At 60.4% G+C, this 25,232-nt stretch overlaps 4 protein-coding genes across 5 annotated transcripts; all 4 read right to left on the bottom strand.

Annotated features, from left to right (window-relative positions):
- Nucleotides 1–6,636: 6,636 nt before the first annotated feature.
- On the bottom strand, nt 6,637–10,290 carry LCNL1 (lipocalin like 1). The gene is made up of 7 exons (XM_037401015.1): nt 10,080–10,290; nt 9,643–9,782; nt 8,984–9,054; nt 8,263–8,373; nt 7,629–7,730; nt 7,339–7,364; nt 6,637–6,809 (listed from the first exon to the last, which is right to left on the bottom strand). The coding sequence occupies exons 1-6, from the start codon at nt 10,173–10,175 to the stop codon at nt 7,339–7,341; spliced, it is 546 nt and encodes a 181-aa protein (XP_037256912.1). The 5' UTR covers nt 10,176–10,290; the 3' UTR covers nt 6,637–6,809.
- A 1,219-nt stretch (nt 10,291–11,509) lies between these two features.
- On the bottom strand, nt 11,510–14,904 carry LOC119153954 (lipocalin-15-like). Of its 2 annotated transcripts, none has more exons than XM_037400987.1 (7): nt 13,970–14,904; nt 13,263–13,402; nt 12,967–13,031; nt 12,553–12,669; nt 11,977–12,078; nt 11,841–11,862; nt 11,510–11,680 (listed from the first exon to the last, which is right to left on the bottom strand). In XM_037400987.1, the coding sequence occupies exons 1-7, from the start codon at nt 14,063–14,065 to the stop codon at nt 11,677–11,679; spliced, it is 546 nt and encodes a 181-aa protein (XP_037256884.1). In that variant the 5' UTR covers nt 14,066–14,904; the 3' UTR covers nt 11,510–11,676. The 2 variants fall into 2 exon arrangements, with proteins under 2 accessions (XP_037256884.1, XP_037256885.1); XM_037400988.1 differs by having other exon boundaries at nt 12,553–12,666.
- Nucleotides 14,905–15,011: 107 nt separating this feature from the next.
- LOC119153953 (lipocalin-like) lies at nt 15,012–19,916 on the bottom strand. Its single transcript, XM_037400986.1, has 8 exons — nt 19,581–19,916; nt 17,895–18,054; nt 16,580–16,719; nt 16,359–16,435; nt 16,078–16,191; nt 15,731–15,832; nt 15,474–15,499; nt 15,012–15,180 (listed from the first exon to the last, which is right to left on the bottom strand). Exons 2-7 carry the CDS (start codon nt 17,991–17,993, stop codon nt 15,474–15,476), a joined length of 558 nt encoding a protein of 185 aa, XP_037256883.1. The 5' UTR covers nt 17,994–18,054; nt 19,581–19,916; the 3' UTR covers nt 15,012–15,180.
- Nucleotides 19,917–20,999: 1,083 nt separating this feature from the next.
- C8G (complement C8 gamma chain) lies at nt 21,000–25,187 on the bottom strand (the record flags this gene model as incomplete). The annotated part of the gene is made up of 7 exons (XM_037400139.1): nt 21,000–21,284; nt 21,821–21,859; nt 22,194–22,295; nt 22,618–22,725; nt 23,072–23,142; nt 23,945–24,084; nt 24,912–25,187. Coding segments are annotated over 7 exons (750 nt in total), but the record flags the coding sequence as incomplete, so codon positions are not given.
- Nucleotides 25,188–25,232: the final 45 nt, after the last annotated feature.

Raw genomic sequence — 25,232 nt, 5'->3', positions numbered from 1 at the left:
CCTAAAATAAACCTGTTTGAAGTATAAGTAGGTGTCCAAGTGTCCATTAAACCATGCATTGATTTAATGAAGCAGAGGTGGAGAACCACATGCCTGGTTCACTTGGAAGGTGACACACAAACACAATGCAAGACCCCTGGGGAGGACCACCCCCACCACCCCCCCAGCTCTCCTGCCATGCCCTGTGGCTTTCCCAGAACTGGGGGCATACCAAGGACCTAGCGTACCCAGGGCACTGCCACAGTCTGGGCTACCAGAAAACCAGCTTGGCTTCCCCGGCACCAGTGGCCTCATTGGGAGGAGGTGGGCACAGGAGGGATGAGGCATAGCAGACTGTCCCCCTCCCAGCAATGCCCTCAGCCCACGAGCCAGGGAAGGAGGGGATATCAAAGGTGTTGTGCAACTGGGATGCAAGCAGCATCTTCATTTCACTTCCCAGTAACTGTAGGGGTTTGCAATTACATCTGCTGATCTGACAGTCATCAGCTGGGTGATCAGCCAGTCATTGGAAGCATCTGTTTGCCTTTCTGCTGATTAAATTGCATTTGATTTGCAATCAAATCTAACATGAGACAGGTGATCTCAAGGTAGGCTCAGGAGCAGGTGATGGGCACTGTCCCACGCAGAGCAGAGGCCAGCACCACGGTCTCCCTGTGTTTGTAGAGCTGCAGACCGGGAACACTGATGGGAAACAGGCTGTGGCACAGATGAGTGAGGGACACATTGCAGCCAGGCAGTGTTTGCAGTAGGGGCAGGGCTCCTGCCGTGCCACCGGCAGGTGAGCTGCAGTGCTGTGAACTTTGAAATGTGTACCAGGTACTCATCTGGCTGCCGGGCCATGAGGGGGGCAGCGAGGACACCCACGTCTGTTGGTTGTGGGAGAGGGGCACAGAGCAGAGCTGGACATGGGGCTGACTCCTTCCCTCCTCCATCCCACAGCTGTCCTGCCCTCAAGCACTCACCCCACACAGGTGTCGGGGACACCAGTGGTCCAGCACCTGCACAACTTACCTTGAGAACAGGCTTTCTCTCTTCACACCACCTGTGTCTGGCACCACCAGCAGTTTGGGACATCAGGATGATTTCAATACAGTCCTGAGAAGCACCTGGGAAAAGATCCTCTGTACAGCACAGCCCATAATTGCTCTGCAGAGTCCCTCAGGCATGGCGCTTTGCGATGCTGTGGGAGCAGGGAAGTGCACTGCCAGGGAATATGGTGCGGCGAGTCCTGTGCTCAGTGCCCAGCTGTGGACATACCCCCGAGGGGTGCTCCAGCAGCATCCCAATGAAGAGGGCCCAAAACCTCCAGGGACCAGGACTGGAGGGCAGGTCTGAAGTTGTCTTTAAACTTCTTAGCAGCTAGAGACACCGATAGCAGCCAGAGACACTGGTAGGGGTGGTCCTACGGTGGAGCTGGAGTAGCCAAAGTGGCTCAGAGTCACCTGTAAGCAAGATCCCGAGTCCAGGAATATATCAGTTTGGCTCTTCAGCACAGGAAGCTGTGCTTTCCTTTTCCAGCTTGTTTTCCCCACTTTTGCACCCAAGAGTGCACCTCCTGGCTTTGCTGGATAAACCTGGTTTCTTCTAGACGAGCTCATCCAGATTTAAGAGTGAGTTAAGGGACTCTAGCAAGCATAAGGTGTGTTGCTTCTCTGAACCACTGCTCAGAGACCTTCTACCCTTCAGAAATTTGAGAATCTGGAAGCGGGTTTTCCCCCTAGATGTACCAAACTGCAAAGCTCAGGGTGGGGCCTGAGAGCATCCACATCTTTGGGGAGGGGAGAATGATGGAGATGCTGGCCAGAAACAGGAGCCCCTCTTCCTGAAGCGGCATTTCTCCCCACCCCTCCAACTCAGCACTTCTTCCCACTTCCAGCACACAGAAATGCATTTTGGAGCCTAAAGCTTCCCTCCTTCTGTTTTACCACAGCCACCTCAGCCTTTGCCTGCTCTGCCCGTGGGTGTCTGGCAGCAGCCAGCAGCGCAGGGAACAGCCAGAGCAGGGGAGGGAGGGCTGAAAGCATGCTGAGACCACATGTTAGGAGGGGGCATCTTCCTTGGTATTGGCCACAATTATGTTTACTGGTGGTTAATAAAGAATAAATAATTTCTATGAGCGTTTGGTGCTCAGCTGGGTTCCTTGTTATCAGTCCTGTTTACATAGCCCTGTGGCCTGGGAAGCCTGGGCTGGAAGGCACCTCAGAAGTCTCCTCTGATCCTGCCCCTGCTCAGAGCAGGGCTAGTTTTAAAGGTAGATCAGGTTGGTCAGGGACTTGTTGGCCTCAGTGTGGGTACCTCCAAGGATGAGGAGGTACTTGGTCATGTTTCTAGATGTGCTCTGGCACAGGACCACTTATGATGAAGAACTTTCTCCTTTTGTCCTGCTGGAATTTGCCATGTTGCAGCCCATGCCCATTTCTCTTCCTCCTGTGACTGAGCACTCCAGGAAGAGTCTGGCCACATCTTCTCCAGATTCTCCCCTGAGGCAGCAGGAGACAGCAGCCAGATGTCTCCTTCTTCTCTTCTGAAGGCTGCGCCAGCCCACCTCTCAGTCTCTTTCCATACATGCTGTGCTCCAGTCCTCCACTGGACTTTCTGTGTTTGTCAGGAGTTTGTCTTGTACTGGGGAGCCCTGAACTGGACCCAGGTCTCCCAAAGTGGTCTCCCAAGCGCTCCCTCAGGCTGATGGCTGCCCTTCACTAACCCAGACCAGGATGCATCTGCCCGCCTTTGCTGCAAAGGCGCTCTGCTGACTGATGTTCAGCTTGGTGCCCATTGGATGTGCAGGGCTTTTCTTGCAATGCTGCCAACTCCCTGCAGACCCAGTCTGCCCAGTTGCATGGGATTAGCCCAGCCCAGTGATAGGACTTTGCATTTGCCTTGGCTGAATGTCAGGAGGTTTGTGCCACCCCATTCCAGGGGCTGCTGTGGCCTTTCTGAATGGCAGCTCCAACATAACAACCTGTCCCCAAAGCTTTGTTGTCTCCAAAGCCTGCCCATCATCATTGATACTGGGCATTGCTGGGACTGATGCATCTTCACACATTTCAGGACATGCTGACCTGGCAGCTTGGGAAGTCCCCAGCCACATAGCTTCCCACCTTAAGGCCACCAGACACTTCCCATCAGCTGCCTGGGGTCAGCCAGTTGTGGAGCTAGGGTATAAAACCACGTCCCGAGATGATCCAGGGTGAAAATAGCCACGTGCTTTCAACAGCTTTCAACACCTGGAGGAAGCAGGAACATCTGGAACTGGTTGCGTTTCAGGTACCAGTGCCTTGTGAAGCTGTTTTTTGCTCACTTTTAATGGGTCTCAGTTGTATCCTTAAAAGTTTCTGAACTTCTGCATGTTTAACTTCTGAAAAGGCTCCAGAGGGCTTGTTGTGCCACCGCAATGCCTGGGGACAGGAGCTATATTTGCCCCTTCCCAACCCAGGGAGCAAAACCAGTATGTATTCCTCTGTGGGGCTCAGACCAGTGCAGAGGGGTCTACAAGCGGTAATTGGCAATTTAGAGGTGACTTACTCCTGACCCATGGGACTTCAACTTGTTTATGCCTGTGCTGCCGAGAGCTGATGTCTGTCACCCAAATCCCGTTGAGGGGCTGTCCCTGAGGCTGGAGGGTGGGGAAAGGCTCAGCTGGGCTGGCATCTGCTAGGTCCCACATCCAGTGATGCTTGGAGAACCCCATGATCTCACTCCACACCATCCAAGACAGACGGACAAGACCTGATGACCACATGTCGTTGGAGTGACTCCAGCTGTGGTGACCGTACCGCTGCTGGGGACAGTGGTGCTGGCACCTGTCACATGCAAAGGGACATCCAGGAGGCTCTAACATGTTGGACGGGTACCTGGGGGCTCAGGTTTCTGGGATGGCCAAAAGCCCACCCACAGTTCCTGAGCAGCAGGTTGGACCTGGGCTGAAATCAAAACGCCATTCCTGTGACAGCCAGTGCAACCTTTAGAACCAGAGACGATCTGATACAGTTGCATTTTATTTTTAAAAGGGGAAAAAATGGAAAGTCAAGAGGATTAAGTATCACATATGGCACAGAGATTGTCTGGAAAGACCAGCTTAGCTTCACTCTGAGCACTTAAGCTGATATTAGCAAATGCAAACACTAAACAACATTACCAAGGGAAAGCCTACATGGAAGCCAGTGTGATTAAATCAATTTAAAGAAGCTGATCAGAAATAAGAGAAATGTTCTTAAACTTGCTGAAGCTGCATCCACATGAAGATAAGTGAAACGACTCCTGGTAAATTGACTGGCAATGATGTAAGACAAACAACAAAGGCACCAGAATCTGGCCCCTTGCTCCTCTGCTCTGGGGAACGACAGCTGCACTTCCATGTATTCCTTTCTTCAAAGGCCCCAGGAGCAGGAATTTAACATTAGAAAGTGTTTGACCAGGAGCCAGTCAAATTCAAGGTGAGTATTCAAAGAAAATAAGCTGATAAAGCGAAGAAACTATGCATCCACCTTGCCTGAGGAGGAGCTTTGGTGGGTCCCCAGGCTGGACCATCTCCTTTGCAAGCACTTGAGAAGGTCCATCCTACCAATACGGAAGTGCAAGTGAGTAGTAAGACAGAGGAGATGACATTTCCAGTCCAAATGGATCAGGTATGAAACTCAAACTTTTCGCTGCAGCATGTCATCTCTGCTTAGACTCATCTTTGCTACCTCTAGTTTTCACCAGAAGACTAGGAGAAGCAAATATGCTGACTTTTAAAGAGGTTGTGTGAGGTAAAGAAACTTCAGATAAGTGGATTTACTATGCAGGGTGGGCAAATACTCAAAAAAGCAGTAGTAAGTGGCAGACCTGGTTGACGTATGGACAAATTATGTCACAGGGGAGACTGAATCCAACTTTTGCACAGGAAGATCACCCCTCAGAAATACAGTTTCTGGAGGAGTCAACAAGATATGGGTGTTGGACACCCCTTGGTCAGCTGGGAAGGCTCTTTACCAAAGGACACAAGCTGCCATAGGCTAGGGAGGAAGATCCTCACTTGGATAAATGAGTGACTGAGAGAGAAAAAGGGAGGAAGATCACCCAGGGATCATGGGGGGGCTGTGGTGGGGACCCCCTGCCTGCCATGCATGGGAGGGGCTCATAGCCAGGAAAGATCTGAAATTGTAGCCTTTATATATACATCCTGCTCTGGGCCATGGGGAGAAAACAGACGGGAAAAAGGAGTGGAAAATGCGGGCAGCAGAGAGAAATGATCTCACTACTGTCTGGCAGGGTGATGCCTGCACACGGCAGGAAGGAAATATGTGGCTGGAACACGATGTGGAGACACTGGGACTCCCCGCCACACAAAGCCCTTGGCGAAGAGCATTGCTGGCAGCAGGATGTTTTCATCTCCATCAATACACGTACCCAAAACAAGCCTCAAGGCAAAGCCATATGTGGGCCCAGGGCTCTTGGGAGCGCAGCACATGCTGAACTGTTCCAGTCCACAATGCCAGGGAGAATTCCTGCTGGAAATGCTGGGCTCTTTCCAAAGAGGGTGGAGATGATGCTAGGCTGGGAAGTCCCAGTGAGGTCCCTTGCCCTGCTGCTACTGGGATGTGTCCAGCTCTTGTGATCCTCAAGATCAGGAGAGGCAGTTTCCCAAAAGTATTTTCCTGGTCTGTGGAAGGAGGAAAGAGAACCTGGGAACATCTCGAGGCGCTCAGCTGCTGGGATGACACCTTCCAGGGGTACCTGTTACCATCACGCAGCAGCAAGGCAGATCCTGGGATGATACGAAAACCCAGGTGACTGGCCAGGGATGGGCAAGGTGGAAAGGCCAGCACAAAGAATTTTGGAGGAAATTCCTTTTCCAGGAGAGGCACAAAATTCTTCGTACCCTGCCAGCCCTCAGTGTCTGTGAGCACTGCCCGAGCCCTGGAGATGAGCACGGATGAGGTGGCAACAGGTTACCCTGGGTGGGTTGTGGTCTCTCCTGGGTGGATTTGAGAAGCTGAATAGTGCAAGAAGGGAAGGATAGAGTGGGATTTCAGAAATACAAGTTTAAAGGAAGGCAGTCTCTGGAGGCAGACACCCACCACCACCAGATAGTCTGACTCCAGTGGGGGTTTTCTCTGTGCAGTGACCACAGGCAGCCCCACACCAGCCCTCCAGGTTTGGGTAGGGGGGATTGAGACCCTCACATTCTACCTTGTACCAGCCCTGCAGCACTGCGGGCCTGGGAGGTCCCAAAGTGGGGTCTTGGCCCAAGCCTGAGCTGGTGGACGAGCGGGGCCCCAGGGGAGCAGAGGGCTACAGCTGCTGCAGGACGAGTGGAGGGAAGGTGAGTTGGATGGTGGTGGTGGCTGCAGCCCTTCAAACCACAGCCTCAATCTCTGTGGCCAAGTCCCACAACCTTTCTTCACCCAGCCCCTCATGCCCACATGATTTCCAGCCTCACTGCTCCCTTTGCCTCACCTCTGCCTGGCCATGGTCCTGCCCCATGGGAGGCACCAGGAGCAAAAATCCTGGTGGGCTCCAAAACTGTCCTCACTTGGGTAAGCTCAGCCCAGGATCACCCCTGGCTGCTCACCATCCACAGACCCCATGAGGACAACAGAAGGGACTACATGCCCGAGCACCCCAGGTTCTCCCCAGACAGCTACACCAAGCTCTGGGATGAGTTGGTTTATTGGCAAAAAGGAGGGATTGTGCACTGGAGGAGCAGGGGATGTGTCAGAGCCTTGGCCACTGAGCTCGGAAGGGTGGTGGAGCAGCAGCATAGAGCTTCAGAGCGTAGGTCTTGCATCACTTGGCAGGAGCATCCATCAGCCAGTCCACACCTCCTGGAAAACAGCCAGAAGAGGTGGGCTGAGTATTTGAAGTGAGGGACCGATGGAGAGGGACAAGCAGGGCTCTCCATCAGGATCAGTGCATCCCCTTCCAGTTCCCTGCAGCTTTGTAGGGTGAGTGATCTCCAGCACTGGGTTTCTAGCTAACCCTTACGACTGGATGTGTATTGATCTGGTGGGAAAGCATGTGGCAGGGTGGGCCAACAACAATCAACCAAACAAAAAAATGTTTTGCATGGTGAGCCACCAACCCAACCAGTGTCCCAGCCCCCATGGCTGGATGAGCTCTGTAGCCGTTTGGCCACTGAGCCAGCGGTTTCAGTTCAAGTTCACCCCGAGGGTCCTTCCTGCAGAGCAGTTCCAAAGAGAATGGTCCAACCTGGGTGGGAGCTCCAGCACAGGTTCAAACAACTCAGCCCCCAGAGTAATTTGAAGAGTTCATGGTGGCCCTTGCTGGGGCACCAAGGGGGACAATTTCCAGCTGGGGACATTGCAAACGCTGTGCTGTGCTGCAGCAACTCACCTACGCTCCGTCGAGGCTGCATTCCTCTGTGAAAATAAAGAGAAAGGTTGAGTTCAGGGCTGTGGTCTGGCTAGTTCTATTTAGCACCCAAAATAGACAACTCAGGAATGAACTTGAACAAGGCAAAAGCCACAACATGCCGAGCCAGAGCACCTCTTGCTCCCAGAGCTTTCTCCTGCCAGCTCAGACCACAAAGTGGTGGCAGTGATGGGCTGAGCTGGTCCCTGCCAGCGTGTCCTGCCTCCCTGTATTGACTGAGCCAGCCCGACATGGTGCTGGGCAGTGCTCACCCTGGCTGGGCAGCATCGTGATCATCTTGTCGGTGAAGCCCTTCTCCCTTGCAAACTTCTTGAACAGCGCTGTGATTTTGGGTCTCACCTCCCGGGTTCTGCCTAAAGGCAAAGACACAAGTTAGCTCCAGGCTTTGGCCTGTCCCTGCATCTCCTGGGCACCAGGCGAGTGCACCCAGGCGAGGACAGGGTAGATGATAGTCCCTGGGAGAAGGCTGAAGGCAGTGGCGGAGGTCCTGGAGAGTGGTAGTGGCCAGGCACATGCCTCCCAGGGGACAAGACAAAGTGGAGGTGCCGGCACTGGCACAGTGTCTCCTCCTCTCTCGGTTCCCATCCCCACCATTTCTGCCCCCCTTGCAGTAGGATCCCTGCTCTTTACCCTGTTCCACCAAGCAATTTACCCAAGGCCATGGACTCCCAACACAGTGCAGGAGCCTGACCCCCAGCCTCCTCTGCCACATGGGGGACACACAGCACCCCCAGCCCCGCTCCTGCACCCCATCCAGGGCAGGGGGGCATAGTGAGGAGGGGGTCTCTCCCACAACCCTTTTGACTCCTGGCTCTCAGGACACTACGAAGCACCCCAGCACCTCCGAGCTGTTCACCCCCCGTCAGAACACCACTGGCTACGCACTGTAGAGCCTCAGCATGCGGTAGGTCTTCCCATCCTTCACTCTGAAGGCAAGGATAACGGCATATGTCTTGCCGTCGGTATGCAGCACCTGCACTGTTTTATTGCCTCTCTCTGCAAAAGGACATGGAGGAAAGCAAAAGATTAATTACCTCCTTCTGAGAACAACCACACCGCAAAAGGGCTGTAAGAGTGAATCAGGATGGTAGGGGCCAGGGCCACCCAACCAGCCTTTCTCCTGTGTCTCCCCCTCCTGTTTTTCCCTCTTGCTAAGGCTCCTCTGTAAGCCTGGGGGAGCCCACAGCTCACAGCAGAGCAGAGGGATGGGAGGGTGAGCATGGGAGGATCTGGGGGTGGTCACTGCAGACAGCAGAGTAACCCAGCCAGTGTCAGATGGTGGGAAACCACTCTTGCTTCATCCCTTGGGAACATCTATCCACAACCCCTTTGCAGGATGAACCTGCTTTTCCCCAGGGTTTAAGCTTGGGCTTATCCCAGAAGGAGGGAGCAGGGGTGCCTGCCACTCCGGTAGGACACCAGCCCTGGCATGGACCAGCCCTGGGGTGCAGCTGGCAGCTGGCTGCAGAGGGATGTCCCACCCAGGACCTCAGGAGAGGCAGGCAGGCACCCTGAGGGCCACATCCCAGGGACAAGCAGATGCTTCAGACAGGGATGACGGGAAGTGCCTCCACCCCACCCCGGGGACCAGGCTCCCCCCACTCACCAGAGCTGTAGTATTCACCCGGGATGCCTGTCGGCTTGTAGATCGCCTCTGATTTCTTACATCCCTCCGGGCTGCAAAACAGTGAAGGATGCTCCAGCTGGGGCAAAGCGACCCCTCCCTTCCCCTCCCCTGGGGATGCTGGCTCTGGGGTCGCTACCCCAAATGTGGGACCTGCTCTTCAGGGATGGGATGGTGCAGCCAGGGCAGGGTGGGGAGAGATGCCACCCTTGGAGCAATGGGTACCTGGTTTGGCAGGGGACAGCGCTAGCATCTGAGGATTGTCCCACGGGGTCACACAGCTATTCCCTTGCTCATGATCTGAGCTTCTGGGATGGGGCTGGTCCTGCTGGGGAAGCTTTAATCGTAGGGTGTTTTATCACGCTGCTGCATCCCTGCTGGGAGCAGTAGAGTGTGTCACCCTCTGTGGTGGGACTGTTCCTGGCTGGTGCTGCCCTGAGCCTGCCTGGACTGCCCTGAAGAAGGGGTCCCCACGATGCAGCCTTCCCGAGCCCCTGTTTTAAACCACGGGGCTGGTGGTCCTGCCTTAGCCCTTGCCCAGATTTTTGGTGGGTGCTGGGTGGAGGCACCCAGGTGGAGACCTGCTGGTGAAGGTCCAGGGAGGTCAGTGAAGCCCACAGAGAAAAGCGTTTGGCACTTACGTGGGAATTGCAAAGGAGACCTTCAGGTCACTGTCCCCCAGGACCGTGACGCTGGCCATTGCCATCTTCAGCTTGTCCTTCTTTTGGAGGTAGCCCTCAGAGTCGGAGGCCAGAGCAATGATGTGCCATTTCCCTGCAATCTGGCAGCAAGGGCAGGCTGTGAGTCCGGAGGAGCAGGCAGGGACTTTCGCCTCCTTGGGGACCAAGCCAGGACACCCTCAAGCCATGGAACACCCACAGCCCCTCTGGGCACCAAAATCCCTGCTGGGGCACCTACGCTGGACCTGGGTGACTGCCCTCACCTGGGTGTGACAGTGGAGCCAGCGGTGGCTGTGGTGTCCCCAGCTGTCCCCAGGACCAAAACACCTCTCCAGTCTCCACCCTAGTCACCAGAGGCCACGCTCCCACCTTCCCTTCCCTGGGATGCTGTGGATCACCTTGCTCTTGTCCAGCCCTGCAACCCCGAGGTTCTCAGCCCTGGCACACAGCAGGCAGAGCAGCGCCAGCCCCAGGCTCAGCCCCACGGTCCTCATCTCACAGCAGCCTCCTCCAGCTTCACCGGCGGGATGGAGAGTGGTGCCGGGGCTGGTGGCTTTATAGTGCCACGCTTCCCGCCCCCTCTGCCCACCCCGGGGCCGCTGCGTGCCGAGCTGCACGGACACGAGCGGCACAACACGCTGCTGGTGTTGGCTTGGGCAAGGTGGTGGTTTTGAAGGGTGAAGTCAACCCCCGGCAAACAGCCTCCTGTCTTGCGGCAGAAGGGAAGTGCCTGCAAGCCCCGTGAAAGGGCTGAGAATCAGGCTTGCAGGAGCTGTTGCACCAGTGCTGAAATTTAGGATTTTCCCTGTTTCTTCAGTTGCTTGTGAAAGAACAAAGAGAGCTTTTGTTTCCCAGCTGGCTGACAGGAGAGCTGCCGGGAGGAGCAGGGAGGTCCTTCCCGGCATGGGCCCCAGGGCAGCACTGTCACCCAGCGACCTGGCATGAAGGGGCTTGGTCACCCACCCCTCCGGCCAGGCTGGGATCTGCCCCAGGGCTGCTGCCGGGAATGTGCCTACACCCAGACACCCACACACTGCTGGCAGGAGCTGACAGCACGGTGCCCTGCAGGGTCACCCACCTCCTCTGGGGCACTCGGGGTCTGCAAAGCGGGGTGCACCCGAAGCAGGGCAGGCAGAAGGGGTCTGTGTCACTGCGGGCATGTGTCCCCTTCCACTGTGCCCTGGGTCTGGCAGGCTCCCAGGATGTCAGGGTCCACGTTCCCTCCTCACAGCCCTGCACCTGGCTGGACATTGAGGGAGCCCCACTCCAGGGCAGGGAGGTAGTTGGGGGGGAGCAGGGGCTGCCTCCACTCTGCAGGAGGTGGCGGGGGATGGATGCCGCCTTTGGAGCTCATGGCAGCATAGTCCTGCTTTGGGCAGACGTGGGGACCAAAGGGGGTGGGAGACAGGCACGGAGGTCCTAGTCCTGCCGTGCATTTACCCTGGGCAGCCACGGTGCAGTGCCACTGCTGCCTGGTGGCCCCACGGGAGACTGAGCTGGGAACGGGCTGTCCTGGGGACAAGCTCCAGGAGCCAGATCCTGTGCAGGCAGGGCTGGGCAGCCCGATTGCTTAACCCTCCCCACCCAGCTGGCTGTGCAAACCCCTCTCCATCCCAGCTCGATTCTCCCCTGCCCGCAGCCCTGGCGGCTGCCCCACTGCACCTTCCCCATCCTCCCCACACTGTGTGCAGCAAACAATGCAGCGAAGGAGCCCTCCAGTGCCCCCGGGGTGCTGAGAGCAAGGGCTGGATCCAGGACTGCTGGGCTCAGGGTGCCCGAGGACCCTGCAGCACACCTGCTCCCACCAACAAAAGCACTGAGACCTGGGGCAGCTTCTGCACCTGTTTATTTAGGAGGGCGAGGCGTGATCCTGGTGTGGGGCAGCAGGGCTGGCAGAGCCTGGCCAGGGAGGATGGGAAGGGGCACCATGGAATGAGGGAGCAGAGCGCAATTTCCACCAGGTCTGGAGGACACGTGGCCCTGGTGTTGGCCCCTTTAGCTGCAGGGAGGCAGGACAGACGGACGAGTAGTTATAGCAGAGGAAAGCCGATGTGACGCAGAGCCGCAAGGCAGGCAAGGGGCTTCCTGGGGGGCTGCAAGTCCTTGCTCAGCCCAGGCCATGCTGGGAGGGAGACCCAGCTTCCCTGAGCCACACTCACCTGATGACCTCGGTGCAGTGATCTGTTGAAAAGCAAAGAGAGGGATGAGAATGCCATGGGCAGTGCCGTGAGCCCCTGCACAGCGTCCCTGTGCAGGGGGGCTGTGTGTGCCGCCCCGTGCCCTCCTGGCACTCACCCGACTTGGGCAGGACAGCCAGCATGTCCTTGGTCAGGCCCACGGTGGGGATGAGCTCTTTGAACCTCTGTAGGAGCTGGGGAGTCACATCCTGCTCCCTTGCTGCAGCCAGACACCCAGAGTGGGGGCTGGTGAGTGCAGGGGGACCTGGCAGCGAGCCCCATGCTGGGGGTCTGGCTCCCACAGGGCAGCGATGGGACCCCAGGGAAGGGCAAAGGTGAAGCTATGGAGGTGCAGGGTGGACAACCAGCAACCCACAGCTGGCAGGAAAGGGGCACAAGCCCCTTGGATGAGCGACCCACCCCCCCAGGGATGGTATGGGGCAGCCAGTGGGTCTGGGGGTCTGCAGCTGGACTGGCACACTGCACGGGGGCTTCGGTTCCAACCACAGTCAACCAGGGATATTTTTGGTGCAAGGTTTCATTCAACCCAGAATGAATTCCCTGGGTGCCAGCACACTGGGGGCTGATGTTGGCGGCCCCAGGTAGCAGAGGGGACCCCAGCCCCTGCCTCCCGCTGGTGCCTGTATCCCTCCCCAGGGAGCCGAGGGTGTCCGTCCCCGCTCCCGACACCCACTCAAGAGCTGCAGAGCAGTTCTGGGCCGTTCCTGCCCATTCTGCTGGAGCTGGTGCACAATGGCGTAGTGGCTGTAGTCCGTCTCCATCACATGCATGTCCTTCTTCTCTTGTGCTGCTAAAGGACCCCAGACGGTGCCTGGTTGGGCAATGCCGCACAGCCAGAGCACCCCCACGGCCCCAGCTGGGGCTCATGGCTCCGGACCCGAGCCCCAAGTTTGCCTGAGGGGGTATGAGAAGGGGAATGCTGCACGATCCAGCAGAGCAGGTGCCCACCCGCAGCACGACCCCTTGCCAAGCAATGGAGGCAGAGGGGCCAAACCCACCTCCTGCTGCTCCCAGGCATGGGGGACCAGTGATGCCCACCCTCTGTTTCAGGGTGTCCATGGCTCCAGTCCCCCCTGCCCACACATACCCACGTAGTGCCCTGTCTGTCCACTTCGCTGGAAGAGCAGCTCAAACTTTTGGCCTTTGTCCAGCCTGGAAAGGGAAAATGGAAATGGCAAAGGTGGCTGGATGCCACAGGGGAAGGCAGAGGGGTGGTGGGGGCAGGAGGCCGCCCAGCCTGCCTGTGCGACATGCCAGGATCCAGGCAGGACCAGGTGCCGTGGGGCAGTGGGTCTGTGGGAGGATGCTCCTCACCCAGCTGTCTTGGTGGGGAGGGGAGTCCCCTGGCCCAAGCGGGACGCAGTGAGCAGGGTGGGCACTCACATAGGCCAGACAAGCTTCATATCCAGGTCATCCTCTGGTGTGAGGCTGATGGTGATGGTGGCTGACTTCATCCCGTCCTTAATCTTCAGGAACACGGAGCAGTTGGAAGCGGCAGCTGCGATATGCCACGTCCCTGCAAACTGCCGCAGGACATCACCAGTGGGGTTGGGGAAAGCCATGGGGACCTGTCAGCCTGTGGTAGGGGACCTGCCACCCTCTGTGGGGACCTGCCACCCTCTGCGGGGACCTGCCAGCCTGTGGTGGGTGAGCTGCCACTATCTGTTGAGGACTTGTCACCCTCTGTGGAGACTTGCCAGCCTCTGTGGGGACTCGCCAGCCTAACACAGGGACCTGCCACCCCCCTGTGCGCAGAACACCCTGAGCTGCCCTGTGCCAGGAGGGTGGGCTCAGCAGCTGGCCCATGTTACCTGGGGAAGTGCTGCGTGCTTGGGGGCATCACAGCCCCTGGTGTTTGTGCCCCTGCAGTGTGGCCACCACCAGCTCTGGCCACAGCACGCAGGAGCTGGCCAGGACTACCCCAATTTTGCCCATGTCCTCCTGGGCACTGCCCTGGTACCAGCTTGGTGCCGGGACAAGGGTGCGCTGGGGGTGCCCAGTCATGCCTGGGGATGCAGCATGGGCACCCTCCCCCCGCCAGGCCCCCCAGTCCAGGCAGGACCAGCCAGGTGGGCACCTTGTGCTGTTACCTTCTCAGCGCTGAAGCTCGACTGCACAGGGACCTCGGCCCCTGCCCGCAGCAGGGAGAGCAGGGCCAGCGCCAGGCTGGGCAGCGTCACCATCATCCTGGCTTGGGGGGCTGGATGCGGGCAGGAGAGGCTGCATGGATCTGCTTCTTCCTGCACCCGGCTTTATAGCCCCCGCTGCTGGCAGCACCCCCTGCCCGCCCCCACTTTATGCAACAGGTTACACAAGAGCAGGGATAACTTGTACCCCTGTTAGGTGACAGTGTTGGCCCCTTCACCCTCTAACTGCCCAGTCCTGGATGAATGAAGCCTTGTGTGAGACCCAGCCCAGAGCACGTTGGGGACTGGGTGATGCCCCGTGCCCAGCACTGTGTCTGGAGAGGGAAATGAGGGTGCCCCCAGTGCCCCCCACCTGGCTGTTGCCTGCTGGCCCTGGGGACTGGCAGTGCTGGGATGGATCCTGCCTCAAGGAGGAGGACGGCTGGGCCACTGTTTTAGCCCAGGGTTGAGCCACAGCCCGGTGCCCCCCAGAACGGATTGTGGCTTCCTAGGCTGCTGGCAGCAGGCACAGATCCTGATCCTGGAGAGGGTCATGGCACGGAGACCAGGCGGGTGGCCGGGGCTGAGCCACATCCAGCGCTGTTGCTCTGGTTCATGTCCATCCTTCCCCAAATCTTTGGAGACCTCCCGTGATTGCCCATCCCCATTCCCATGCTGCCAGCCTGCTCTCCAGCAGCAAAACTGAGGCAGGGAGACTGGGGTAGCCCAGGGTGCCCGAGGGGCAGGCAGCAGCAGACCCCGCAGTGGGTGCCAGCCCCGGGGACCCATTCTCCCTGGATGGGGCAGGTTTGGTGGCCAGGCAGCACCGTGGCGTGGTGCTGCGAGTGCACGTGGCATCCCACCCCAGCAGCCCCACCACCATGAGCTGGGATCAGCCCTGACCCCCAGCACCAGCCCAGCCCACCGCCACCAGCCATGCTTCTCCCCCCGCATTGCCCCACTGGGGCTCCCCCTGTGATAACCCAGCAGACAAGGAGGGGGTGTGTCTGGTTTTACGTGGGCTTTAATAAGGATGGGGGTACAGATGTGGGGTGCAAAGCCATGGAACGAGGGCTGCCAAGGTGCTGGGGGTGCACTGAGGACAGGGTGGGACGGGGCAGCCACTGGCTTGTGCTGCTCTCGGGGCTCCGGCCAGCAGCAGCAGCTGGGTCTGCCTGGAAGAGATGGGGGGGCAAGCACAGCTGAGCTGGGGGAAACAAGGGGACACACACCGGGGGGGACATCAGCCCTGCCAGCTCCATGTTGAGTGGGTGGGCACCCACCACCCAGGGCCTGGGACAACAAAAGAGCCACTCCATGGGGATGGGGTGGGGGGTCCCCAGCAGGGGTAAGCAAAAGGAACATCCTGGTGGGGGTGGGAAGGGGCTGGGGGCTCTGCAGGGTGGAGTGGCTCAGAGCACCCCCCCGTACCCTCCCGCAGGGCTGGTCTGAGCCCCAGTGAACTCACCTAGGCAGCATCTGCCATGCATTTGTCTGCAGGAGGAAGAAAAGCAGCTATGAGCTCCTCTGGGGGCTGGGGGACCACTGCCCGTCGAGGAATTCCATATCGGGGCACCCCATGGCTGGCCCCATGCTGGCCCCACAGGGAGGTAGAGACAAGCCAGGAGGGTCTCCTCCTTCTCAACCCACCAGGGTACCCCATACCTCACCCCCACTCCCTGCTGCTCCCCTGTCCCCCCAAGCTCTCCCACTGGCTGCTCTCACCCGTCTGGGGCAGGATGAGGATCTCTTCGTCCGTCAGGCCCTGCTCCTTGGAGAACTGGGTGAACCTTTCCAGGCGCTCAGGACTGAGCTCCTTTGTCCTGCCTGCAGCCAAAAACAGTGTGAGAGGCAGCCCCCGGACCCCCCAGCACGAGGTCATGCTGTCCCAGGGCACGGGCAGCCCAGCAAGGGATAAGTTCCCAGGGAAGGGGGTCCTGACCCCACCATCCCATGGGTCACCCCAGCTTGGGAGATGCTGCTGCCCTTCTCCCATGGGCGAGATGCCCCACGGAGGACATCCCAGGGGGTCCTGGGGGGTGGGTGGCATGGTGGTCCTGGGGCAGACGTACTGTAGAGCAGCACCATGGTGGAGGAGCCGGTGCTCTTGGAGATCTGGGTGGCCACCAAGGCGTACTCCTCATAGTTGGTCTCCACTACACGGATGTCGTGCTTGCTGCCCCAGCCTGCAGAGGACAGGGAGGGCAGGGCTCAGCCCCAGCACCGAGCCAGCCCTGCGGTGCTCCAGGAGGGCAGGAGCAGGTACAGGTGACAGCAGGGCTGTCCCCCAGGGCTGGGAGCACATCAGGGGCTGCCCCGCAGGATGGGGATGGGCTGGGAGCTGGCAACTCACGTGGGCTGGTGTAGCTGTACCGCCCTGGCTGCTCTGTTTTAGTGTAAAGGCTGTTCCTCTTCTCACACTGGTCACCCCTGGGGAGCACAGCACAAGGATGTCAGAGGGGCCAGGGTGATGCTCCAGCCCACACAGAGCCCCATGCATGTCACCAGTGCCCACCACCCCAGCCCGGGATGGGGGAGCACCCCCTGCCCCCCCACACCTCCCCATGCCCATACTTGGGGTAGGTGGAGGTGACTTCCAGGTTCCCATCTGCAGTGATGGAGATGACTGTGGTGCACATCTTCATCAGGTTCTTCTTCTCCTTGAACCAATTGGAGTTGGAGGCCAGGCCGATGCTGTACCATCTCCCCGTGAGCTGCACACAACCTCCGCTCAGTTGCCAGCCAGGCGCAGACCCTGCCTTGCCCCTTGGCCATCCACCAGCCCCAGCCCAGGCCACCTGCCCCTCCCCTGCCAGCCTGCACCCCGCAGCAGGACGGTGTCCTGGGCTCCCTGTCCCCCAGGGAGCTGCTACAGCTCTCGGCGTCCACAAAATGCAGCAGCCAGGAAATCCCTGGTTTATAACATGCCTTTCACTGCCCGACACTGGGGGTGTTTCTTTCCTCTTTGCCCCCTGCTCAGGGGCAGGTGACAGGGCTGCCAAGCTCCAAGATGCTATTTCCATCTGCTTGGGGGTGTGAGGAGGGGTCAAGACCCCAGGGCCGGCATGGCTTATCCCAGCCCAGTCTCTGGGGCTACCAGCTTGGTGCACCCAAAGGGGAGATGGGTTGTGCTGGGAGCACCCTTGCAGGACATGCTAGACACCCATCCTTGCAGGACATGCTAGACACCCATCCTTGCAGGACATGACTCCATCCCCATCACCCCCCTGGGGTGCCTTCACCCCCAGGACCCCTCCAGGAGCTCCCTGGAGGAGCAGGCAGCATGGCCACTGCCCCAGCTTGGTGGGACCCCAGGGCTGTGGTGCCAGCCCCCGCTGCATGCAGCCAGGCTGGGGCTGTCCTGCCCTGGGTCCTGCCCATCATGGGGGGAAGAAAGGGAGCGCAAGCACCCCAAGCATACTAGCACCTCGGGGCTGGGAGGGCAGAGGGGTGTGTGGACACCCCAGCACAGCAGCCCGGTTTTGGGACCCTGGGCTGGGGAGTGGGGTCTCTGTTGGGGAGGGGGGCCCATGGTCCATCTCCGTGCTGCCTGTCAAACTGGCACTGCTTTTCTCAGTCCCCGCTATGAAATCCCTGTGTGTCTACACCCACCCCATGGCACAGCAGATGACCCAGCCCCACACTTACTCGGTCCTGCCCCACAGGCTGGAGCCTGGATCCTGCATCCCCTCCAGAGCCACCAAACCGGGGCACCAGGGGCTCCCCAGGGACAGGGGCTGCGGGTGCACCAGCTACCCTGCCCCTCCCAGTGCTGGGGCTCAGCTGGCCCCAAATCTACCTGCAACACCCTTTCTAAACATTTCCAGGGTGAGGATCCCCCCAAATGCCCCAAACCTCCATGCAGGTGATGCCGGCCAGGCTGGGTCACCTTGTCCTGCTGGAAGTCGGTTTGCACAGGAACGCTGTCCTGCGCATGCAGCACCCCGAGCAGGGCCAGTCCCAGGACACTGAGCAGCGTGGCGTGCATGTCTTCTGCTGAGCCGAGCCGAGCTGAGCCGAGCGAGAGGAGCAGGCAGAACGCTGCAGTGCTGGAGAGTCAGGCAAGCCCCTATTTATGGGCAGGCTGTGCAGTGGCCCCAGGGGGACCAGCCCTGCCTCCCCCCCATGCCGTTATGCAAGCAAGAGCAGCGGTGAGCGCTGAAGCCAAAGGGCAGGCAGGGGAACCTGCAAATGTTTCCCTCCTGTTGATACGACATGTTTGCTTTGGGGTGCCAAACTGCTCCACAGCGAAAATACAGCTTGCAGCCAGCACGGTGGCTGTCCCTGCCCCCAGCGCTGCACAGCCGGGGTCCAGTGGCACAGGCAGGGGCCAGAATGGGGGTCCAGGGCTTGCTGGCTGCCCTGTCCTTCCAGGATGGCCTCACTCAGGCTCAGAGAGGGGCCCAAGCGAGGTGGATGGCGTGTCAAGTGCTTGCCAGGTCCAATCCAATCCATGGGACTCATGGACACCTTCAGGTGTTTCTGCAGCACCCCTGCCTTGCCCTTGCCCAAGCCTCTGCATCACCTGAGGAAGCATCTCACAGCTGGCCCCACCACCAGTCAGGGTGCGTCCCACCAAGGCACAGCCCCAGTGCACCCCAACGGCGAGCTGGGGGGCTGGGGGTGTTGGGCAGGGAGCCAGACCCCACCTTGGGCAGCCCCAATGCCCAGCTCTCTGGGGACCAGCATGCAGACAGAGGGATCCCCAGTGCTTCATCCTCCCCATGCCACCCTGCACCCTTTGCCAAGAGGGGCTGGGAGACGTCCTCCCCCTTGGTTAGGGGTCACCAGCAGGTGCTGAGATGCTCCCCCTCCTAATCTGGGGACACCCTGAGCTCCCACAGGGTGAGGGCTGGGGATGAACACTGGGTGTCAGCAGCAGCACCCACGGGTCTGGCACGGTTTGGGCAGGGCTGGCCGTGCTGGGCAGAACATCAGCTCAGTGGCTTTCCCCACGGCACAGCCCTGGCCAAGGCTCTTTATGTAAGGAGCGTGTTTTCACAACAGCTGGGTTTTTTCCTCTGGCAGCCCACCCTGCCTGCCTGCCCCAGCACATTCCCTTCCCTCACCCAGCTGTGAGCCCGACTTGCCCCTGCACACCACGCGCCAGCAGCCAGGCCAGCCCCAGCGACGCGGATTTATTAAAACAAAACAAAAGCTGAGCTGGGCAGGATGGAGCATCACGAGAACCCAGCTGGGGCCCCCCACATGCTGGGCTGGGGGCTCAGCCTCTGTCTGAGCCCATCCTTGGGGCTCAGGGTGCTGGGAGGAGCTCTCTCCATCAGGTGTCAGAGGCACGGGCACCCACGGGTGTCACTGTAGCACTGCGCTGGGGTAGGGGCACAAAGCCCCCACCCTGCTGCCCTTTTATCCCTAGCTCCCAGCCCAGGGCAGCAGGAGGGGGTGCCCATGTGGCGTCTGCTCTCTTTGGGGGTGGCACAGCTGGGGGCCAGCCCAAGGACCTGGGTGGCAAAGCTGGGTGCAAGCACAGGAGTGTTGGGGTACATGGGGGCAATGGTGTGGGGCAGGCTGAGCCTGCTGCTGGGGCTGGGGGGCACAGGCAGGATGGAGGTACCTGGGCTGTAGATCACCAGGGTGCCGGGACACGGACCATCACGCACAACATGGGCATCTGCACCGCAGAAATGGGTTCATGCCTGATAAACACGGGCTGGGCTGAGCTGGGGTGCAGGGGGGTCCTTGGGGACCAGCTCAGCTCCCCTCAGAGCAGGAAAGCAGGGTCCCCCCCCTCGGCCCTCATCGCCCTGCCACGGCCCCACCATAGTGCAGCCACTTCTGGGGTGCAGGTAGGTGCAGGGCAGAAAGCGAGCCAGATCCGTAACACCCCGACTCTGCCAGGCTGAACTAGGCAGCTTGGGGGATCTGCAAGCGCAGCCGGACTGACTGCCCCGCACGTGGGCAGCGAGGACAGGGGCTGGCTTTGGGCGAGTCACGCGGCCAGCGGTCCCTTACATAAGTTGCTGATAAACAACATGTGTTACCAGTTTCCGCTAAGATTGCAAAACACCAGCGCTGGGGGCAGAGGGCTGCCCTCCCCCGCCCGGGGCTGTGGGGTAGCTCTGGGGTGGCTGGGGCACTGCAGCTGCGGGGGTGGGGGGCTACCCCCACCCCCTCCCACCCCCTCCCACCACCCAGCCTGTCCCAGGGAATTGTCACAGCTCGCTCAAAACGCACTGGCCCAAGCGTGTGCCAGGACAGCCTCAGCCAGGCTCCACACACAGGGGAGAGGGGTCCTGCAGGGGGCTGCAGCCCAAGGGGTAACGCTGCAGCCCCTCCCCCCTGGTTACACCCCTGGTCCAAGCCCCCGCAGCCCCCGTAGCCCCCACAGCCTGCTCAGAGCACCCAAAGAACGTCCCCTGCCTGGCTCTCGGGCGGGGTGCTGGCTGTGCCGGTGGGCTTTGGGAAGCCCTCGCAGGCAGGGGTCCGGCCCAGGCAGCAGTTCCCTGCAGGGAACGCGGTGTGTAGGGCTGGGGCAGGGGGGCTGGGGCAGGGGAACGGGGTGTTTCGGTGCCCTGGAGGCCCTGGGGATAGGAAGCAGGACCACTGTGGGGCCAAGATTTCCTCCTCTGGGCTCCCGGAGAGTTTTCCTGGCTTGTTGCAGGGGGAAGGCTGATCCTGTGCCAGTCCCTAGCACCCCCCAACCCCACGCAGCCCCACAGCACCAGGCACGGGGTGCTTTTCCCCACGCTGTGCTGGGCGCTCAGCGCTTTCCCTCGCTCACCAACCAGCCAGGCTCATGTGCACCGCAGCGCCCAAGAGTAAATCAGGAACTGCCACGACTCCTGCCTCATTGTCCCATGGTTGGGGTGAGGCTCAGGGAGAGGATGACGGGGCTGCATGAAGGGGGACGCACAGCCCCCCAGCACCCTCCCGGCACCCCGTGGGCCAGGAGCACAGTGCCAGGGCACTGGCAATCCCAGGGCAGCACTGGCCTTGTTGGGGCAGATCAAGGGGTGACTTGCCTGGACACATCTTTTTCTCTGAGGCATTTATTGGGGTGTTGCTGGCTGCTGCAGGGCACTGGGGTGCAGGGCAGAGGGGTGGCACAAAGCTGTGGGGGGACAGGACAAGGACAGGCATGGCTGCCAGTGCAGCTGGAGGAGCCAGAGAGCCCCAGGGCTGGCTCCAGAGCTGTAGAGCAGCTGCAGGGTCTGACCAAACCCTGGATCAGTCCTGCATGACCATGGATGGCTGGATGAGGTGAAGGCTGAGCTCTGGGGACCTCCTAGCAACAGCGTCTACACCTATGGCTTCGTTTCTGGAAGGGAAAGAGAAGTGCTGTGGGGCTGGGGAAATGTCTGAGCCCAGCATTAGGGCTGGAGACCCACCTTCTGCCCCCTCAAGCACCAACAACAAGTTATGGGGCTGTCCTTGGGGACCCCAGCCCTCAACCCAGGGTGCTTCTGTCACTGGACACCACATCCCAAACCAGCCCTCACTACAGGAAACACCAATATAGACCCCACTAAGCCCAGCCTGACCCATGTTGGGGGTGAATGGGGCTTTGTTTTGCCAGCGTGCATCTGATGCCCATCCTGGGTGATGGTCTGCCACCTCCTTATCCCACATAAGGCCACAGAGGGACCCTGTCCTGTGGGATGGTCTGGCATGGACCCCCCTCCCCGTGCCCAATCAGTCCCCTAGGGCAGGACCACAGAGCTGTGTTGCAGTGTGGGTCTAGCACAGTGTGCCCAGCCCACAGCCAGGGCAGGGAGAAGCCACACGGTGCCCAATGTGGGGCCAGGCTGGGGACACGGAGGGGACCCAGGATATTGCATGGTATTCACAACTCACCATCAAGGGTGTGAAACTCGTCTGCAGAGTCGCAAAACCCTGCAAGAGACAGAGCCCGGGACGGTCACCCTCCTTGAGCACCCAGGATCCTCCAGCCCTGCGCCCCAGGGACACTGTGGGGCACACCCAGTCCTTGCATCTTTGTCCCTGGGGTGGCTGCAGCATGGGAACAGACTCCACACGTGGCCCTGCTGTGGGTGACCTGGGGCCCCAAGCTGCTCAAACCATGTGTGTTTGTGCCTCTCCTTCCCCATGCTAGAGGGGCCAGACCCCAACCCCTGATGCTGAGCCAACCCCTGATGCTGAGCCCTGCTTCGGGGTGCAGGCCTCACCATGGGTGCCCCCTGCTCCCGGGATATCACGTGGCACCCACCGTATGTGGGGAAGTAGTAGGTCACATCTTCGCTCAGGCCCACAGCTCTGACATGCTGCTCAAACTTGTCCGCAACAGTGTCACTGACCAGGCTGGTCCGTCCTGCGCCGGGAGGGAATCAGCAGCTTTGAGCCCTGCCTGTCTCTGCCACAAAGCCCCCCATGCCCAATGCAGCAATGCTTAGGGCCAAGGGGTCTTTCGGCTCAGAGACACTGGTTACCAGTTCCCCGTTCCCCGCTCACTGGCTCCCTTCTGCAGCATTTGGGGACAATTCTCCATCTGCGGCCTGAGACCCTCGGGGAGACCCCATTCCTGTCTGGGTCCTCTGGGGCACTGGTAGGCATTCCCTGAGCCCAGCACGGGTTTCCCACCCCTCTGCCACTCCCATCCTTCATCTGCCACAAGTCCCAGCACACCAACCCACCATAGAGTTTGACAGAGATGCTTCGGCCCTTCTGGTAATAGAGGATAGCGTAGCTGCTGTGGTCTGTCTCACCCACCACTACGTCCACTTTGCTGCCATACCCACGACCTGGGAAAGACAGAGAACAGCCCTGGTTAGTCCCAGTAAACACTGGTTAGCCCCGGCACCATCCAGGGGCCTCATTTCACCACAAGCAGGGTGTACAAGGGGTGAAAATCAGGGCCAGAGTGGGTGCAGCCCCACAGGGTGCTGCTCCCAACCAGCAGGCACCAGTCTGCAGCACTGCCCCTGATGGCATCTGGCACTGGGGCACGTTGAGACCTCAGAGGTGAGATACTGGGAGGGCACTAGCAGGGTGGACACAGGTACCAGAGCCCTGCTGAGAGCAGGAAGTGGGGGCTCCAGCCCCACGGTCCCTGCAGCACTCATGCCACCCCAGCCCAGCCTCCCTCACCTTTCAGGAGGAAGCGTCCATGGGCCTGGGCAGGGAGATAGCGCTGCCTGATTTCCCAGCACATCCCGTCTCTGTACGAGGAGAAGAGAGAGTCAGCAGGCTGGGGAGGATCCAGCCCAGGTCCCTGCCTGCCCCACTTGCCAGGGCACACATGGTATCTGTTTTCCCGGGACTCTGTTTTCTCCCTGGGGAGATGCTGCAGAGATGCAGAGCCCAAAAACCTGCTGAGCCCAAAGGGGTCTTTCCCCCTCCATCTCTCAGCCTGGCTTGGACCCTCAGCACCCCCAGGGCAGGGGGAAGTGCCCATGGATGCACTGAAGATCCCCCTCCTCAGCTGTGCTGCTGCAGTGGTGGCCCCAGGATCCAGTCTCTGGCTGGGCAGTCATGGAGCAACCACGTGCCTGATCGGTGCCTTGGTTTCCCAGGCCTGGCTGCCCCCCAGCCTGCCCAGCCTGGGCAGCCCAAGCCCACGCTGGGTGGGTGGCTACGTGGGTGGCAGGGTACCAGCCTGCTGTGGCCAGGACTTCTGCAACAGACCATCCCTCTGCACTTTGCTCTCTCCTCCTTGAAGCCTGTGGCCAGGGCACTGGTCCTGCTCTGACCTGCCTGCAGCGTCTCCATCCTGCCCAGCGTCCCCATCCCACCCAGCATCCCCTGTCCCCATCACAGGGCACTGATCCCACTCTGACTTGCCTGAAGCTTCTCCATCCCATCCAGCATACCCTGTCCCCATCCCAGGTCTTGCTCTGACTTGCCTGCAGCATCCCATCCCATCCAGCATCCCCTGTCCCCAAGCCAGGGCACGAGCTCTGTTCTGGCCTGACTGCAGCATCCCCGTCCCTGCCTACGGCCCCACTGGCCAGCATCACTCACAGCTTCCTGAAGGTGCTGATGGCCAGGCTCTGCCCATCCAGGATGGTCACCGTCACTGCCGTGGCCTCGAGCCTGTGGCTGTGCTCTGCCAGGTAGCTGCAGCGGGAGGCCATGCCAACCAGGAACCACCTCCCTGCAAGCTGCATGGCACAGAGGTGACCCGTCTGCCAGGCTACTATCTCAGGGTCCCGCTACCGTGCTGCCCTGAGCACCCACCACCCTGAGCACCCTTCTTCCATGATGTCTCCCCTTGCTTGGCACCTCTGCTGTCCCCTTGGTGTGCCCATGGGGCATGACTGCCCTTGTTTGGGAGCTGGTGGGTGGCACAGAGCAGGACAGATAGGAGCCCGGCATGGGGACAGGCTGAAGGGGGGGCTGCGCGGAGGGGCTGTCCAAGGCACCCACCCATGCCTCACTGCCAGCGAGGCTGTGAGCACCACAGTGCAGCTCTGGGTGCGTGGTGGACAAGCACTGTGCTGCCGTGCCCAGATGCTGTGGCCCCAGCTCAGACCCCCCAGGCCCCCCGAGCCCCAGCTGGAGGCCGTGCCCAGCGCCGCAGGGGGAAGCGAGTGCCAAACCCAAGGTCGAGAACCATTGCACCAGCCCTGGGGCTGAGGCTGGAGGTGGCTGTGGGAGCAGGGGGTCTGGCTGGATGGCAGCCGCCCGGGGTGGGGGTCCCTGGCGAGGCTTCAGCCCCTGCACCTGCCTCACAGGGCAGCGCTGGGCTCATGCTCCTGTCACCCCTGACTGTGGCGGTGGGGGCGGACAGGGGGGCTTGGGCTGGGGGCCAGGCTGCAAGGCCAGGTCTGGAGGGGGTCCCTGCAGGCCGGGGGAGTGCTGCAGGGTCACACCTGGCTGGGGACACACAGGGGGACAGAGCGCTGCCCCCGCTGCCATGCTGCAGCCCCACATGCAGTGCTGTGCCCCCAGGCCCCATGTGGGGCCCCACCCAGCCCCAGCCCCTCACCTGGGGGAGGCTGAGATTCTCCTGAGCCGCCACCTTCTCCAGTGGGCTCTGGGGAGGGGGTGGCCGCTGCCGCCGCCCGGGCCCCAGCCCCAGCGCCGGCCCCGGCGGGGCAGCGAGAAGCAGGCCGAGCAGCAGGAGGCTGCCCAGGCCCGCCATGCTGGGCCCGCTGCCGGGAAGCGGTGGGGGCAGGAGGGCGGCGGGGGCAGGCGGCACCGTGGCCGGGCTGGAGCCGGGCCAGGCCGGGGCCGGTGGGGCCTGCAGGCCGGGGCAGGCCGGGAGGGCCGCGGTAGGCAGGGGTCAAGGTCAGGGCAGGCTGGGGCT

Source organism: Falco rusticolus, chromosome 9 (genome assembly GCF_015220075.1).
Source record: "Falco rusticolus isolate bFalRus1 chromosome 9, bFalRus1.pri, whole genome shotgun sequence".
Taxonomy (NCBI): domain Eukaryota; kingdom Metazoa; phylum Chordata; class Aves; order Falconiformes; family Falconidae; genus Falco; species Falco rusticolus.
Note: the sequence above shows the minus strand (reverse complement) of the source record. Positions and strands in the feature narration are given on the sequence as shown.